We start from the raw sequence: 17,385 nt of genomic DNA, 5'->3' as shown, positions 1-17,385 counted from the left end.
TTTATATTTTTAAGTTGTAGAGCATAAATATAATGGTTCTTGTAATTTTTTGGTACAATATTATAACAATATAGAAAGTGTAATATTTTTTATGTATATTTTGTTTATGATTTCTTAACTATAAAATATTTTCGTAAATGTTAGTTACAAAAATATATTTCTTAGTTATAAAACTATATTTGTAAACTATTGTTACAAAAATAAAAAATTTAGTTACGAATTTGTTTGTAAGTTTTATCTACAAAAAAAAAATCTACAATTTTATAACTGATTTTGTAAATATTATTTACAAACATGTAACAGATATTTACAAGTTTGTAACAGATATTTACTAGTTTGTAAACGTTGATCACAAAAAATTATATTTTACAACGTTTATTTATGATTTTTCTACTCCGTATTTACAATTTTGTCATTCCGTGTTTTTATCCAAAAATTCTGTATTTTTGTAATGCGCTGTATTTTTCAGATTTTTTTTTAACTTTTGGTGCATTTTTGTAGATTTCCCAATAAAAAATGTGTATTTATGAAAAAACTCCAAAATGAAAACCAAGAGATGTATGATAGCCCACTGGTCATCATAGATTGAGTCCAGCCCAAGTGGTAGGGTTTTGACAACAATTTTGTCTTTCTTTTCTTTGAGTGAATAAAAAAAAAAAAAAAAAAAAGCTTCAGAAGGGATTAAGAAAAAAAAGTAGTGAGAGCTTTGTCGGAGAAAGACTTCAAAGGAGATGTAGGTGTAAGTCCGGGTAAGTAATTTTACTTCTCCGTATTCCAGCACTAAATGGGCTCTCAATTTTTGTCACCAGTGCCTAGAACCTTCAAGAGAGTTTTATAGATTTATAAACAATTACTCCTAATAACTCTTGTAAAAAAAGTTGGTGGGTCTGATTCATTTAAGAAAGATGCATTATATGAAGTGAAGATTATATTTTTAAAAGCATTATCTTTTTTGGTCCATATAATTCTAATTTTAGCTATTAATTTCTTGAATTTCTAATTTTCTTAGCAATTAAATCTTTTTTGTAATGTTAATAAAATTGTTAACAGAAAAAGTGAAGAATTAAATAATATATGCTTTTGATTTCTTTATATTACTGGTTTGTTTTTACTCTTTGCCAGGTCCAGGTCTACATATAGTGGACAGTAATACTGTATATTTACTATCCTCTTTTAAACTTGTGGATTGTTAAAATACTACTAGGACTAGTGAATGGAGGTGGGGTTAGTGACACACAATGGAGGTTGCCACTGCAAGAATGTCAAATGGCGAGTTCAAGCACCAAAGAGAGTTGTAGCTTGGGATTGTAACTGTTCAGATTGTTCCATGAGGGGTAACACACACTTCATTGTCCCTGCTCAAAGATTTGAGCTTTTGGGTGATTCCAATCAGTTTCTCACAACTTACACCTTTGGCACTCACACTGCAAAACACACCTTTTGTAAGGTTTGTGGTATAACTTCCTTTTATTATCCTCGTTCGAACCCAGATGGGGTTGCCGTTACATTCAAGTGCGTCGATCCTGGAACTCTGCTCCATGTTGAGGTTATAAGCTATGATGGGAAGAATTGGGAGAGCTCATACGCTCAGACAGATATTGCTTCATCTTCGAAAGACACTTAAGGGTCTAATTATTGATTTCTGTTGGTAATGTTTTATGGGTTGATTTATCATGGTGAATTTCCAATAAGATATCAGTTTCATGTAGTTGACATAAATCTACCGTTTTTTGCTTGCCAAACCAAAAGCCTGTAAATAAAGGGAAATGGAAAGTTATATATAAGTGATTAGATATTTTAATATCACGTAATTATTCTATAAACCAGTTATTGATTCATTGTGACAGGTGCTCTGAAAGTTTCTCAAGCTGTCAATCTTCAGTTTTGTATGGTGTCTGTTTTTGATGATTTTATTTTAGATGTAAAACATTTGTTATCCAATTTCACTGGAGTGAAAGTATCTCATGTTAATAGAGATGGAAATGAAGCAGCCTATGGCTTAGCTCAATTTCCTCTGAGGGTGGATTATGAATGTGTCTGGCTTGTTTCTTCTGTTATTGTAAAAGAACTTTATATATAATAACAGTATTTTCTTTTGAAAAAAGAGAGAGAAATGATACGTGTACCTAAACATAACACAGTTACATGAAATGTTTTTCAACTAATTACAATTATCTAAACATAACACAGTTACATGAAATGTTTTTCAACTAATTACAATTATCTAAATTGGGATCGATTATTTTAAAAAGCATTGTCATATTATTATATGTAATAATTGGGTATTTTGGGTGTACATATCATTGCTAAAAAATCTAAAACAATAAAAAATACCAATAATTTGGATGTGGATGTAATAGTTTTTACATAGGATGTACAAATTTTTCTACATTAGGCGCTCTTGTACTAAAAGAAGAAGGAACTCCTGATTAAGTCATGTTAAACTTGTCTAACAGTGTTATTATGAACAATAGCCTTACTTTCTGTTAATATATTATAAAATAAGTTCAAGAATGCTTGAGCTATATGTAATTTCTCTTAAATATTCTTTATTAAAAAAAAACTGTATAAAAGGCTCAGAGATCCAATTTGATGCACTGCTAAATATAATGCTTAGTCAATTAAGCTTCTCATCTAAAGACCCTGAGCTCTAAAAAACGTGTAATTCACTTTGTAGTGCAATATTGCATCTACTACAAAAATCTTGATTGCTTAATTAAGAAAACAACTGTGGGGATTGTTTTTTCTTTTTTCTTTTTTGAATTGTTGCAAAACCGCATGCTAAATGATAATAATCGAATCTCATACCTTAAATATTTTTTTTTGAAAAAATTATAGATCATTTTCATACTTTCTAATAAAGAAAAAAAGTTGATGTGTACGATGTAAATTAGTATGCAACGTTGAAAATTGGTGCAGGAGAAATTAAATAATTTATAAAATGGGACATAAAATAATAGAAAATTTTCTATTAGGCCCCTTGTAAGCACTTGACTTTCGTAGCTAGCAGTAAAATTTGTCTAAAGAAAAGCATATGTATGTCGTTTTCTCACCGTAAACAATCATAAATGTCATCTTTGAAGAAGAAGACGTCAAAAGGTTTTTTGTATTTTTTGTGTAAACTACTCTACTCAGTGAATAAGTTGAACTCAAATTGTCAAGAGCACGAGATATTGACTCAGCGGTTAGCACTTGTGTAATACTACCGAGTCAGAAATCAGAATATTAATGTTGGCAAAGAAGCATATATCATCGTATAAATAAAGCCCATATTTGAGTAACTGGGATGCAGTTAAGAGAAAACATGTTATCAAAAGCTTTAAGGAAAACCAAGAAGTTCCATCAAGGAAGCAACCTCTTCTGACTTTAACATTATCCCACAAAATATTGCTTCTTCTGTATACTAGAGACTGACTATCTATGAGAAACTGGTGAATATGATGTGATAGAGTTTGGTCAATACTTCCAGCGTTTTGGGTGACTGATTGGTTTGTTTGTTTCTTCATTGTGTAAGTTTATAAATACATATATATTCCTTTTCTACACGTATGATCTTACTTCCAAGGATTCTGTCAACTGTTTTTGTTTTTGACTTGGCCTTCCTATTGGTAGAAGAATGCTACTGACTACTGATTTTAATTTGGTAGAAGAATTTATTTTTTTCTACCATGACATGCTCGAATCACCACTTTTATGAACTTGAAGTTTTGTATTAGTCTCAGGTCTGTTATTCTGAAGGGGAATACTCTCTCTCTCTCTCTCTCTCTCTCTCTCTTTTCTTTTTTGTGAGTGTTTTCCAAATCATCTGGAATTCCTTTTTTTTTTTTGCTCCAAAAGTTAGTGGAGAAGAATGGTAAATATTATATAGTCTTCTCTACAGGATCTTTCTGATATTGTTTTCTTGATCATTACTTCACCGCCTGAGGATTTCCACAAGTGGACTAAAAGATGTATGTGGTGGAGAGCAAAGGAGGTGCCATAGCTTGCATGCTTCTAGCCCTCTTCTTCTTGGGGACATGGCCTGCTATCTTGACCCTTTTAGAGAGAAGAGGCAAGTTGCCTCAGCACACTTATCTTGATTATTCAATCACTAATCTCTTGGCTGCCATAATTATAGCCTTTACATTTGGTGAAATTGGAAACAGCACACCTAAGATGCCCAACTTTCTAATCCAGCTCTCCCAGGTGAGTTTCCCAATCACTTAGTTATCAGACAAATTTGGTAATGAATTATGTAATTGCTTCTGATTCTTATTTGGTAATTGATGTAGGAAAATTGGCCCTCTGTGTTATTTGCAATGATAGGAGGAGTGGTCCTTAGCCTTGGAAATCTCTCAACTCAGTATGCTTGGGCTTTAGTTGGTTTGTCAGTTACAGAAGTCATCACCTCAAGCTTAGCAGTTGTTATAGGTCCTACTTTATCAGACAGTCTTTAAATAGTGATACTTCTTTGTGTTGACACTTTCACTATATCAGCTAGGTACTGAAAATTTATGGCTTCTGCTTGTGATTTTGATGGCGACAACAGGAACGACCATGAACTACTTTTTAGACGACCGAATTAATAGAGCTGAGATCCTTTTCCCCGGCGTTGGTTGCTTCTTGATTGCAGTTTGTCTTGCATCTGCTGTCCACTCTTCTAATGCAGCTGATAATGAAGCAAAGCTTAAAAGCTTGCCATCTGATCAGAAAGAAGGGTATGTTACTGTTGTTCAGATGTTATGAGACGTATTTTTTTGGTTACGTATTCGGTCATGAAAATGAGTTGCACAATGTTGAGATAAACCATTAAGTTGCTGCAAGAATAGCATCAATCTAATAAGGTGGCTATGGTCCATTTTCTGTGTAAATTATTTTATTTGATGGTCACCTGATAACAATGAGATGGATGAGCATAAAACCACTAATATCACTAAAGGTGGCACTGGAAAAGATGCTGCTATGCAAATCATTAAAAATTCGGTAAACCAATAAAACTCATTGAAAAGAGGAATATTAGACTTGTGTGGCAATAACACTGCACTGCGCTATGTATGCTAGTTTGTGGATTCTCTTTTCTATAAACCAATGCAGTTTGTGATTGTCATTTGTCCATGCGGATTATGATAATTCCACCATGAAAATTGAAGACTTCCGCAGTCCTTTTTCTGACATTTATAGGCTGATGCATTCCTTAATTTTAATATTTTGACAGAGAGTTACAAATGTCCACATTGCCAGATAAGGGTAAGAATTAATCTGGAGCTCTAATATGGTTTATCTTTATATAAACTGGTTGTAGTTGTTGACTTTTCTGTCAACATTGGGCATTTGCAGTTGGGTCAGAAGATTTAGAAGATGGTCGTGTCTCTTCCAAGAAGACTAGAGTCGGGACTGCAGAGTTTCTTGTGCAGCTTGAGAGAAGAAGATCAATCAAAGTTAGTAGTTCCAGTTCTGTTTTAGTATTAGATGTTCATTACATACAAATCAAAATATTCCAGATTCTTAATCACCAATGATTATTATAACTCTTGTCTGTAGGTGTTTGGGAGAAACACATTGATTGGACTGGCCATATGTTTCTTTGCTGGTGTTTGCTTTTCTCTCTTCTCACCAGCATTCAATTTGGCTACAAATGATCAATGGCATACATTGAAAGATGGGGTTCCTCACTTGGTTGTCTACACTGCTTTCTTTTACTTCTCAGTGTCTTGTTTTGTCATCGCCATCATCCTAAACACGACCTTCCTTTACTACCCTGTGCTGGACTTACCCAAATCATCATTCAAGGCTTATGTGAATGACTGGAATGGCAGAGGCTGGGCCTTTCTGGCTGGTCTCCTCTGCGGGTTTGGCAATGGTCTCCAATTCATGGGAGGCCAAGCTGCAGGATATGCTGCAGCTGATGCTGTTCAGGTTGGTTCAAATACATATTCCTGTCTTGATTTCAAACATATTTTCTTTGTGGGATACACTTTGCTTGAACATAATTTGAACTGAACAAAATACACCTTACACTCAAGTGGATTTTGGATTTGGTTTTTGGCAGGCACTTCCACTAGTGAGCACTTTCTGGGGAATTATTCTGTTTGGAGAGTACAGAAAATCTTCAAGAAGAACATATATATTGCTACTCAGCATGCTGTTTATGTTTATTGTGGCGGTTGCTGTCCTTATGGCATCATCAGGGCATCGAAAATAAGATGAAACTACATACACAATTACTCTTTCAGTTTTTAAGTAAAGCATTCATATAGGTCTGCAAAAGCTTCCCTATTGGTCTTTAGGAAAAAAAGCTATAGTCTAAGGAAAGAAGATAATCATGAGTAATCTGATGTACGTGTATGTGGTAATTAGTTTTAGATATATTGTTATGTATACTAGAAGGAAAAACTTTGGGTGCATTGTTTCTCTTGTTTTTGAGTTCTGTTTTCTGATTTTGTTTTTGAAGCTCCATTTTAACATCAAAGTAGTTCATTCTGATTGTTCTAAAACCGGTTATTAATGCATGTGAATCATTTTAATAAGCTATAGAAGTAAAAACAAGACAAGTAATTCGAGCTATTTCCACTCTCAAGAAGATAAACTAGAGTTATTATAGTAAATGGCTTTTTATATTCTAGTTTAGTATTTGGCTGCTGCTGCTGCGTTTTTTTATTTTTTATTTTCAGTTGGATGTCGATGTAATAGTTTTTACATTAGATGTACAAATTTTAACACATTAGGTACATCAATTAACAAACTAAAGACTGAAAACCACTTGCTACTCTGAAGAACCAAAATTTTGCCATTCGGCTAAAATCCCTTGTACTAAAACAAGAAGGAACTCCTAATCAAGTCACATATCATAGTGTTAAAGTTGTCTAGCAGTGTTATTGTTAACAATAGCCTTATTTTCTGTAACGATATCATAAAATAAGTTGAAGGCTGCTTGGGCCATTCTATTGAAGAAAAAAAAAACTGTATAAAAGGCTGCACTAGATACATTTCTTAGTCAAGCTTCTCATCTAAAGACCCAGAGCTCCAATTTGCCTTCCAACTGATTGAGGGGGACAGAAGACGCTCTGTTTTCCAACCTGATAACTTCAGCTGCAGCACAAAAGAGAAAAGAATGAGGAAAAAATAATAACTTTCTTTTGGGAAAGAAAACCGTATAGTTTTTGTCACAGATGAAAAATACATATTTAATTTTTGGTTTCTTTAAGTCCTCCAAGAAAAATAAAAGAAAGAAAAACAGACACTGACAAACAGAGCGACTGTACAATTCATAACTGGTCTGTTGAAATCAATGGGTTCTTCCAATGACTTGGACAAACTCTTTGAAGTAGATAAATAAGGGTGTCAAGAAATTAGTTGATTTTTTGTGTTATGTTTCTGGTAGAATAAACCTGCAACAATGGTTAGCACAGCCACAGATTGAAAAGAAAATAGATGTCTCTGTATTGATAACTAGGCATTCGAGAGCCTAGTCTCTCCCCAAAGGATTACACCGTACCAAATTCTTCACACCTCACCAATAACTCTCACACTTGCTTATATTCTATTCCTCATCCTATTCCCTTGTACTTTACTCACAGTCTAGCCAAACTCTCATAACAACCTGCATACCTCCCAAGTAACTAATTATTCTCTGCTGCCACCCTACTATTACCTTTCCTACTCCTCCGTGCATAGACATAAGTCAAAGGAGGTCTATCAATACTGCCCACCAGGAGTCTCACCTTGTCCTCAAGGTGAAAATTGGGAAACTGGTCCTGTATGACGCGAAAATCCTCCCAAGTAGCCTCAAACTCCAGCAGAGTAACTCATTTAATGAGCGCCTATGGAGCTTTCTTATGTGTACCCGATCTCACTTTCAACATTTCTTCCGGTTCCAGCAACCATTCCAACTCTGCTGTTAATCCTGGGGGCAACGATGATGCTTGCTGCTACGGTCCAAGTGCTGCCTTGAGCATTGATACATGAAAAACTGGGTGGATTGATGCAGCCGGAGGCGACTGAAGTCTGTAGGCAGCCATGCCCACCCGAGCTGTGATGGGGAAAGGTCCAAAGAAGCGAGGTGCCAGCTTCTCATTCAGCCTTTTAGCTACAGTTCTTTGTCTATATGGCCTTAACTTAACATAAACTAAATCACCCACCTTGAAGTTTACATCTCTCCTCTTGCGATCAGCCTGTACCTTCATTTTCTGTTGAGCCCTTTGAAGATTTTGCTTCAGCAAACCAAGAATGTCATCCCTATCTTTCAAATTCTGTTCCACAGCTAAAACAAGAGTAGAGTTTGACTCAAAATGCAGCAGGGGTGGGGGATCACGGTGATAAACGGCCCTAAAGGGAGTTGTTCTTGCCGACGAATGATATGTGGTGTTATACCAATACTCAGTCCATGGCAGCCACTTGGATCATTGACTGGGTTTCAAACTCACAAAACAATGTAAATACGTTTCCAAACAACGGTTAACCACCTCTGTTTGCCCATCAAATTGTGGGTGATAGGTTGTACTTCGCTTCAGTGCAGTACCTTGCAACCTGAAATGTTCTTTCCAAAATAGGCTAAGAAAGACCTTGTAGAAATAATCTGAATTATTAGTTAGTGTTCTACTGCTCATTAGTTAGTGTTTTACAACTAAAGTGTAATTAATGTAAATTAGTTTATACCTAGATTATACATTTTGTACTTAGCCTATTTAAAGGCTATTTCTTTAGAAATAAAAATAACAATCAAGAGTATATATTTCTACATGGTATCAGAGCTTTAGAAGCTAAAAAATTAGGATTTTATTTTTATTTTTTCTCAGCCCTTTCTTAAAAAAAATAGGGTTTGGTACTCTTAAGGTTCAAATCTTAGAAAACTATGTTGGAGTGGTTTTCTATTCTCACCTCCGACCTAGGGAGTTTGCCCAGCCTCCGATCAGCGCAACCCCAAAATTCAGTGCCCAATAGAGCCGCACATGAGCCCCATGCGCCGCCTCCAGCCGCCGCCCTCTCCACCACACGTCGGCTCGTGCAGCCTTTGACAGCCATTTTTTCAACATCCTCTTCCTTGGCTTCCTTCATCTGTGGTTCTCCTACTCACCTCAGCGTGTTCTTGCCCTTGCTGTCCTTTTTTGATTTGTTCAGTTTTTTTATTCAAACCATTGAGCTTCACAAATACCAAGAGATGTATCTCTAAGTTCAGCTTCAGCACTACTTCTAGCTACCACTGTTTGTTCCTTACACCTCCAAGTCACAAGATTACCAAATACACAAGAACAATAACCTGAAGTTGAATGCTGATCAATAGGAGAGCCTGCCCAATCAGCATCAACATAAACTTCTACTTCTCTGTTTTCCCTTCTTTTAAATAATAACCCTCGTCCAGGTGTGCCTTTCAAGTACTTGAGGATTCAGTACACAGCATCAAGATGACTTTGAGATGGTGCATGCATAAGCTAGCTTACACAACTTACTGCAAAAGCAATATCTGGTGTTGTATGAGATAAGTAGATGAGTTTACCTACTAACCTCTGGTATTGTCCTTTATCAACTGGCTGATTATCAGTGTTGTCATTACTGAGCTTCACATTAGCATCCATAGGTGTTTCCACAGGTTTACATCCCAACATTCCAGTTGTTTTCAGAAGATCTAAAACATATTTTCGTTGTGACACAAAGATTCCATCCTTATTTTGAGCAACTTCCATCTTTAGAATATACCGAAGATTCCCTAAATCTTTCATATCAAAATCTTCAGCAAGCTTTTGTTTTATTCTATTAATTTCAGCACCATCATCTCCTGTAGCAATTATATCATCAACATACACTATTAAGATCGATATTTTCCCATTACTCGATTTATAGAAAAGTGTATGATCTGCTTGTGTTTGTTTGTAGCCATGTTTTCGAACTGTCTTGGTAAATCTCTCAAACCAAGCACGAGGAGATTGTTTTAACCCATATAATGACCTTTTAAGACGGCATACCTTCCCAATCCTCCTTTCTGAGTCAAAACCCGATGGTAATTCCATGTACACTTCTTCTTCTAAGTCACCATTCAAGAAGACATTTTTTACATCTAATTGTTGAAGAGGCCAGTTGAAATTGGCAGCAAGAGATAATAACACACGGATTGTATTAACTTTTGCAGAGGTGCAAAAGTCTCTTGGTAATCTAATCCATAGGTTTGTGTGTAACCCTTCGCCACTAACCTGGCCTTGTAGCGTTCAATCGAACCATCTTCCTTATATTTCACCGTGAAAACCCATCTTCACCCAATAGGAACTACTCCACATGGCTGATCGACTACCTCCCAAGTATTGTTCTTATCTAATGCTTTCATTTCTTCAAGGACAGCTTGTTTCCAATTACTATTTTTGTAAGCTTCTTCAACATTGGCAGGAATTTCAATAGCTAATAAACTAGTAACCAAAGTCTGCATCTGTTGAGAAAGATGAGAGTAGCCAACAAACTTAGAAATAGAATGCTGAGTACAGCTATGAGTTCCTTTTCTTAGAGCAATTGGAAGATCAATTTCATTTACATGTAAATCATTACCTGTTCCCGGATCTAACTCTTGGTGTGTAGGTTGCTCGACAGTATTATCTTTTTGCATAATCGATCGTCTTGTACAAGTGAGGAAAAGGTGTTATCGTGGTAGACTGAGGTGGTTTTTCTGAGTTTATCAGTGGAGATTTTCCTAGGATGAAATTAGGAATTGGTTGAGAATTTTGAGGTATTGGGGAAATCGTTATTTGAGGTGTTGGAGCTGGAGGCCTTGGAGGTGATGGAATTAATATTTGAGGTGCTGGATCTGGAGCTGGAGATATGTGAGGCAAATTTGAGTGCCAAAAATATTCCCAGGTTCCCAGTTTGAATTTACCTGAGAGTTTGTAACTTGATCAGGAAAATTCAGATCACCTAAATGCTCCCCCTGAGGCTGAATTTTTGAGAAAAATGGTTGATTTTCCAAAAAAGTGACATCTTTTGAAATGAAATATTTATTTTGTTCAACAGAAAAACAGCGATATCCTTTTTGAAGAGATGAGTAGCCAAGAAAAACACATTTGTGAGAGCAGGGTTCAAGTTTACCACAATTTTGAGTATGAATGTGAACAAATACAGAGCAGCCAAATACTCGAAGATCAATCTCTGAAAAAAATCTGTTGTTTGGAAAAGAAATTCGCAAACTTTGTAAAGGAGTTTGAAATTTAAGAACTTTCGAGGGCATGCGATTAATCAAGAAACAAGCTGTTAAAAAGAGCATCACCCCAAAAACGTTTTGGGACATTAGCCCCAAATAAAAGAGCTCTCGAGACCTCTAAAAGATGACGATTTTTTCGTTCAGCCACCCCGTTTTGTTGAGGGGTGTTGACACATGAACTCTGATGAAGGATACCATTTTTTTTTAAGAGAAATGGCTCAAGAACAGAGTTAAAATATTCTGTCCCATTATCAATTCGTAAGAATTGAATTTTTGTTTCATATTGTGTTTCAATCATGGCATAAAAACGTTCAAAAACACTTGCCACTTCATTTTTCTCACGAAGTAAATACACCCAACAAACACAAGTATGATGATAGACTTCCCTGCAATTTCTGATAACCAAACAACAAACAAACCAGAAAAAAAACAACACAGAACAGAGAAAAATGGAATGATATATATATTGAAGTCTAGGTGTCCGAGAGCCTAGTCCCTCCCACTTACTGAATACACTTTTTCACACCTTTAACTAAGACAAGTCCCCCTTTTATATCCCTACCCCATCACAGTAGGTACACCCTCCCTTACAATAACCTTTCTCTCATAACTAACTCTGCTCACATTTATTCTCTACTGCTCACCCTCACGTTTACCCTTATACTTCCTAGAGTAAACATAGGTGATCGGTGGCCTATCAATACGGCCCCCTAAAAGCTTCACCTTGTCCTCAAGGTGAAAATGAGGAAACTGGTGTTGTATGACGTCAAAGTCTTCCCATGTTGCTTCAAAAACTGAGAGGTTACGCCATTGAATGAGAGCTTGTGGTTGTTCCTTGTTGGTGCCGGGTCTGACCTCCAAAACAGCCGCTGGTTCCAGCATCCATTCGAGCTCTTCAGTCATTGCCGCGGGCATTTGTGTTGCTGTCTGGTTTGGTCCCAAGGCTGGGCGAAGGAGAGAAACATGAAAAACGGGATGGATAGTTGCTGCTGGAGGAAGTTGCAATTTATACGCTGCTGCCCCAACCTTGGAAATTACTGGGTATGGACCAAAATACTTGGGCGCCAGCTTCTCATTCTTACGCTTCGCTAAACTTCGCTGCCTATACGGTCTGAGCTTCACATAAACCATGTCGCCAACTGCAAATTGAAGATCCCGCCGTTTCTTATCTGCCTGATGCTTCATTTTCTGCTGAGCTCGCTGGAGGTTTTGTTTCAGCAAGGACAAAATATCATCCCGTGCTTGCAAAGTCTGTTCTACCTCTGAAACACGCGTACTAGCAGGCTCAAATCGCAGCAAAGGAGGTGGATCTCTGTGGTATACTGCCTTGAAGGGAGTCATGCCAGCGGAGGAGTGAAAAGATGTATTGTACCAGTATTCTGCCCAAGGGAGCCAACGTACCCACTGGCTGGGTTTGAGGCTAACAAAACAGCGCAAATACGTCTCTAGGCAGCGATTAACCACTTCCGTTTGGCCATCCGATTGAGGATGATATGCCGTGCTTTGCTTCAGCGCCGTGCCCTGCAACCTGAAAAGTTCCTTCCAAAAAAGACTGAGGAATATTTTGTCTCTATCGGAAACAATAGATCTTGGAATCCCATGTAATTTCACCACCTCTCTAACAAAAACAGCAGCTATAGTAGTTGCTGAATATGGGTGACGCAAGGAAATAAAATGGGCATACTTGCTTAAACGGTCCACCACTACTAAGATTGAATCAAACCCGTTGGACAGCGGTAATCCTTCTATAAAATCCATAGAAACATCCTCCCAAATTTGTTCCGGAATAGGCAGCGGTTGTAGCAAACCCGCTGGGGTCTGAGCAAGGTACTTGTGTTGTTGACAAATCGAACATTCTGTGACGAATTTCTGAACATCCCGACGCATTCCTTTCCAATATAAGTCCGCTGACAGCCGCTGAAACGTTTTAAAAACCCCCGAATGACCCCCTATCTTGCTGCCATGATACTCTTGTAGAAGGAGAGGGATGAAAGGAGATGATGAAGGAAGAACCAATCTGCCTTTAAACTTCAAACACCCTTGCACCAGTGAGAACCCCCCACACGGCCTCCCTAGGGATAGTTCTTGAAGTATCTTCGCTAAGGCTGGGTCCGTCGCCACATGTGCTTGCAAATCGGGAATGGAGATCAAGTTAGGTGCTGAAATGACAGCCAAGGCAGCGTCATTGCACACTCTAGACAAAGCATCAGCAGCTTTGTTTTCCAATCCGGGCCGGTATTGAATGTCAAAATCATAACCCAAGAGCTTAGTAAGCCACCTTTGATGTTCCATTGCCACCAACCTTTGTTCCAACAAGAACTTCAAACTCTTTTGATCCGTGCGCACTAAAAATTTCCGACCCAACAAATAAGGCCTCCATTTTTGAATAGCAAGCACAATCGCCATCAACTCCCGTTCATAGACCGATTTGGCCTTAGCTCTTGGTGATAAAGCATGGCTGAAATAAGCTATAGGGCGGCTGTCTTGCATAAGAACCGCCCCTAAACCTCCTCATAAGGCATCCGCCTCTACTACAAATGGTGCGGAAAAGTTGGGAAGTGCCAAAACCGGTGCCGAACACATCGCTGCCTTCAAACAACCAAACGCTTCCTCCGCCTCTTGTGTCCATCCAAAGGCATCCTTTCTCAATTGGTCCGTCAAAGGTCTTGCTATCCCACCATAACCCTTCACAAACTTGCGGTAGTACCCCGTCAAGCCCAAAAATCCTCTCAATGCTCGTATATTCTTGGGTGTTGGCCACGTTTCCATGGCTGAAATCTTGCTGGGATCCGCTGAAACTCCTTGGGCAGAGATAATATGGCCTAAGTACTCCACCTTTTCTTGAGCAAATAGGCATTTCTTTTGATTGGCATAGAGTTGATGTTGTTGTAGGCGTGCTAGGACCAAGTGAAGATGGTGGGTATGCTCTTCCAAAGACGTACTATAGATCAAAATATCATCAAAGAACACAAGAACAAATTTCCTTAAGTACTCCCGAAAAACGTCATTCATGAGGGCTTGAAACGTGGCCGGCGCATTTGTCAACCCAAAAGGCATAACTAAGAACTCATAGTGACCTTCATGAGTTCTAAAAGCTGTCTTCTCCACGTCCTTGGATATGACTCGAATTTGGTGATAGCCCGACTTGAGATCTAACTTGGTAAAGACCGTGGCACCATAAAGCTCATCCAAGAGCTCATCGATCACCGGAATAGGGAATTTATCAGCCACCGTTTCTCTGTTCAAGGCCCGATAATCAACGCAGAAACGCCAACTCCCGTCCTTCTTTTTTACTAACAAAACCGGGCTAGAAAATGGGCTGGTACTTGGGCGTATGATGCCGGCATTGAGCATTTCGCGCACTAACTTCTCAATTTCATCCTTCTGAATTTGTGCATAACGATAGGGTCTAACAGAAATCGGTCCCGACCCTGCCTTAAGGGTGATAGTGTGCTCACGCCCACGGCTAGGAGGCAACCCCACTGGTGTGCAAAAAACTTGACGAAACTGGTCCAACAAATCTGTAATCATCGGTGGCAGCTGCTGAGTGTCCACCTCCTGTCCCACGGCCACGTGCCCAAAATGAACCCAGAAACCATGAGCTTCCTTCTCTGCCGACAGTATCATCGCCTTAAGGGAAATAGGGGATTTGCACAAACTCGGATCTCCTTGTAGCGTCACCCACACTCCTGCCATTTCAAAACGAATAACCATTGTTTTCCAATTAACCTGCATATTTCCCAAGGTTTCCAGCCACTTGATGCCCAAGATCACGTCTGCCCCTCCCAACTCCAAAGGCAAGAAATCAGTCACCACCCGTACTGCGCCCAAATCCAATTCCACCTGAGCACACACACCTTCAATTCGCACCTTTCCCCCGACCTTTCCCCCAGTACCCAGCAATACACCATAGCAGGTTGTAGCGGTAATCGGGATGCCCACTTGAGACACCACATCCATGGAGATGAAGTTGTGAGTGGCGCCGCTGTCGACTAACACCGTCACTGGTCGCTGTCCAATGTGGCCCGCCAATTTTAAGGTATGGGCAGAGGAAATGCCCACCAAAGAATTAAGAGATAGCGTTGCCAAAGTCTCCTCCACCACCTCTGTTTTGCCGGAATCCGGTGATTGTGGCAGCGACTCTTCTGTGCCCCTGCCATCTTCCTCGTCTGTAATCAACAATATCTGTAATGCTCGTTGGTCACACTCATGCCCCCTATAGAATTTCTTGTCACACTTGAAACAGATTCCTCTAGCTTTCTTCTCTTGATACTCGGCTTCCGTGAGACGGCGGAATGGTGGCGGCGATCTCGACGGCGGCGTGGTGGTCGGCCTGGTGTTGGTGGCTACTGGAAACGATTGGTGATGTCCTCCCTGAGTGGCTGGCGGCATAGATCGTGTAGACAAACCAGTTAGGGTTTGTCTAAAATTCTGATTAAAATTTGGGCCTGATTTCTGCAAACTGGGCTTCGGGTGTGGGCCTGCCATAAACAATTGTTGCCCCTCCTCAACTCTCTGTGCTGTTTCCATTATTTGGGCCAGGCTTAGAGGTTGTAAAATATGGAGAGCAGCCTTGATGTCATCCTTCAGCCCACGCATGAAGCTTCCCTCCAATATGTGCTCTGGAACGTCAAGAACACGTGAAGCTAGGATCTCCCACTTCGCACGGTACTCCTTCACCGTCGACTACTGGGTCACAGAAAGGAACTCTTCCGACAGAGACCCGATCGGAGCAGCTCTAAATCGAAGGATAAGCAACCTCCGCAGAGTTGCCCAAGAAGTAATAGGACGCCTCTGATTCTCCCACTGAAACCAAGTCAGTGCATCTCCATCTAAACTGACTATGGCCGTCTCCAACATCATAGCTTCAGTCATGCGAGTGAGTAAAAAATAACGCTCAATGCGATAAACCCACCCATCCGGATTCTCCCCCGAAAACAAGGGCAACTCCATGCGAAGGGGGCGAAAATCTGGGCCCATATTCACCTCGGATTGGCCAGCGTCCATGGTGGTCACTGGTGGCGGCGGCGGCGATGATTCCAGATGCGGTGGTGGGCTGTGCAGTCCCGTTGGACGCGAAACAGTATCTCGCAATGGCCCTTCGTCCCCTGCCCGAGACGATCGATCTCGACTTCCCCCTGTGAGATCGGCTTGCTGATTCCCCTAAGCTTGCAACAACACAGTCAGATGTGCAACCAGATAATCCATCTTCTTCTCCATAGCCGGCAACCTCTGCACTTCTTGCTTCAACGACTCCAACTCCTTAGGGAATTGCTGAAATTCAGTTCTGACGTCGTGCAGTTCCCTTTGAACTCCCGTCTGAATTTCTTCCAGCCTCTCCTCCAAATTGTCAAACTGTGAATCCCTCTTAGGTCCCATGGAAGTCGGATTGCTCTGATACCACTTTGATAGACTTCCCTGCAATTTCTGATAACCAAACAACAGACAAACCAGAAAAAAAACAACAGAGAACAGAGAAAAATGGAATGATATATATATTGAAGTCTAGGTGTCTGAGAGCCTAGTCCCTACCACTTACTGAATACACTTTTTCACACCTTTAACTAAGACAAGTCCCCCTTTTATATCCCTACCCCATCACAGTAGGTACACCCTCCCTTACAATAACCTTTCTCTCATAACTAACTCTGCTCACATTTATTCTCTACTGCTCACCCTCACGTTTACCCTTATACTTCCTAGAGTAAACATAGGTGATCGGTGGCCTATCATATGATCATCAATAAATGAAACAAACCATTTTTTATTAGAAACTGATGAGACCCGAGAAGGGCCCCATAAATCACTGTGAATGAGTGAGAAAGGCCTAGAAGGTTTATAAGGTTGCATTGGAAACGAAACACGAGTATGTTTAGCAAGTAAAATATTTCACAAACAAATGAGTCTTTATTGGAAAAAAGTTTTGGAAACATACGACGTAAATAAGAAAAACTAGGATGACCTAATCAATAATGAAGAAGCATCACTTTATTTTTATGAGAGGATGAAGATTCAGTCACAAGAAGGCAGCTCCCATCCGTAGACTTTTTATGCAAAAAATAATAGAGACCTGAGACTTCCTTAGCACTCCCAATCATCTGACCCGAGAGCTGGTCCTGAAAAACACATAAACTAGGTGAAAATTGACAACACAGCAGAGATCAGTAGTTATAGACAGAAGGTTACATGATAACTCAGGTACATAAAGCACATTCTGTAGTGAAAAATCT

General features: G+C 39.3%; 3 protein-coding genes across 12 annotated transcripts in view; 2 read left to right on the top strand and 1 right to left on the bottom strand.

The window, feature by feature from the left end:
- Positions 1 to 647: 647 nt before the first annotated feature.
- Positions 648 to 2,032, top strand: LOC133822971 (uncharacterized). Of its 2 annotated transcripts, none has more exons than XM_062255475.1 (2): positions 648 to 749; positions 1,205 to 2,032. In XM_062255475.1, exon 2 carries the CDS (start codon positions 1,214 to 1,216, stop codon positions 1,622 to 1,624), a length of 411 nt encoding a protein of 136 aa, XP_062111459.1. In that variant the 5' UTR covers positions 648 to 749; positions 1,205 to 1,213; the 3' UTR covers positions 1,625 to 2,032. The 2 variants fall into 2 exon arrangements, with proteins under 2 accessions (XP_062111459.1, XP_062111458.1); XM_062255474.1 differs by having other exon boundaries at positions 652 to 749; positions 1,123 to 2,032.
- A 1,513-nt stretch (positions 2,033 to 3,545) lies between these two features.
- On the top strand, positions 3,546 to 6,383 carry LOC133822970 (ureide permease 1-like). Its single transcript, XM_062255473.1, has 8 exons — positions 3,546 to 3,722; positions 3,881 to 4,185; positions 4,272 to 4,410; positions 4,529 to 4,697; positions 5,195 to 5,226; positions 5,317 to 5,417; positions 5,521 to 5,895; positions 6,029 to 6,383. The coding sequence occupies exons 2-8, from the start codon at positions 3,949 to 3,951 to the stop codon at positions 6,179 to 6,181; spliced, it is 1,206 nt and encodes a 401-aa protein (XP_062111457.1). The 5' UTR covers positions 3,546 to 3,722; positions 3,881 to 3,948; the 3' UTR covers positions 6,182 to 6,383.
- Positions 6,384 to 6,743: 360 nt separating this feature from the next.
- Positions 6,744 to 17,385, bottom strand: part of LOC133822968 (protein root UVB sensitive 3) — a 42,525-nt gene continuing 31,883 nt past the window's right edge. For 6 of the 9 annotated variants that reach the window (XM_062255461.1, XM_062255460.1, XM_062255463.1 and 3 more), the window contains 2 exons: positions 17,143 to 17,271; positions 6,744 to 7,068 (listed from right to left, as the gene is read on the bottom strand). In XM_062255461.1, the coding sequence (XP_062111445.1) occupies positions 6,970 to 7,068; positions 17,143 to 17,271 (228 nt within the window). In that variant the 3' untranslated portion in view covers positions 6,744 to 6,969. Of the gene's footprint in view, positions 7,069 to 17,117; positions 17,272 to 17,385 lie in introns of all 9 variants that reach the window. The other 3 variants (XM_062255462.1, XM_062255464.1, XM_062255465.1) reach the window with 3 other exon arrangements.

Source organism: Humulus lupulus, chromosome 3 (assembly GCF_963169125.1).
Source record: "Humulus lupulus chromosome 3, drHumLupu1.1, whole genome shotgun sequence".
NCBI lineage: Eukaryota > Viridiplantae > Streptophyta > Magnoliopsida > Rosales > Cannabaceae > Humulus > Humulus lupulus.
This window is presented reverse-complemented; position numbering and strand designations above follow the sequence as displayed.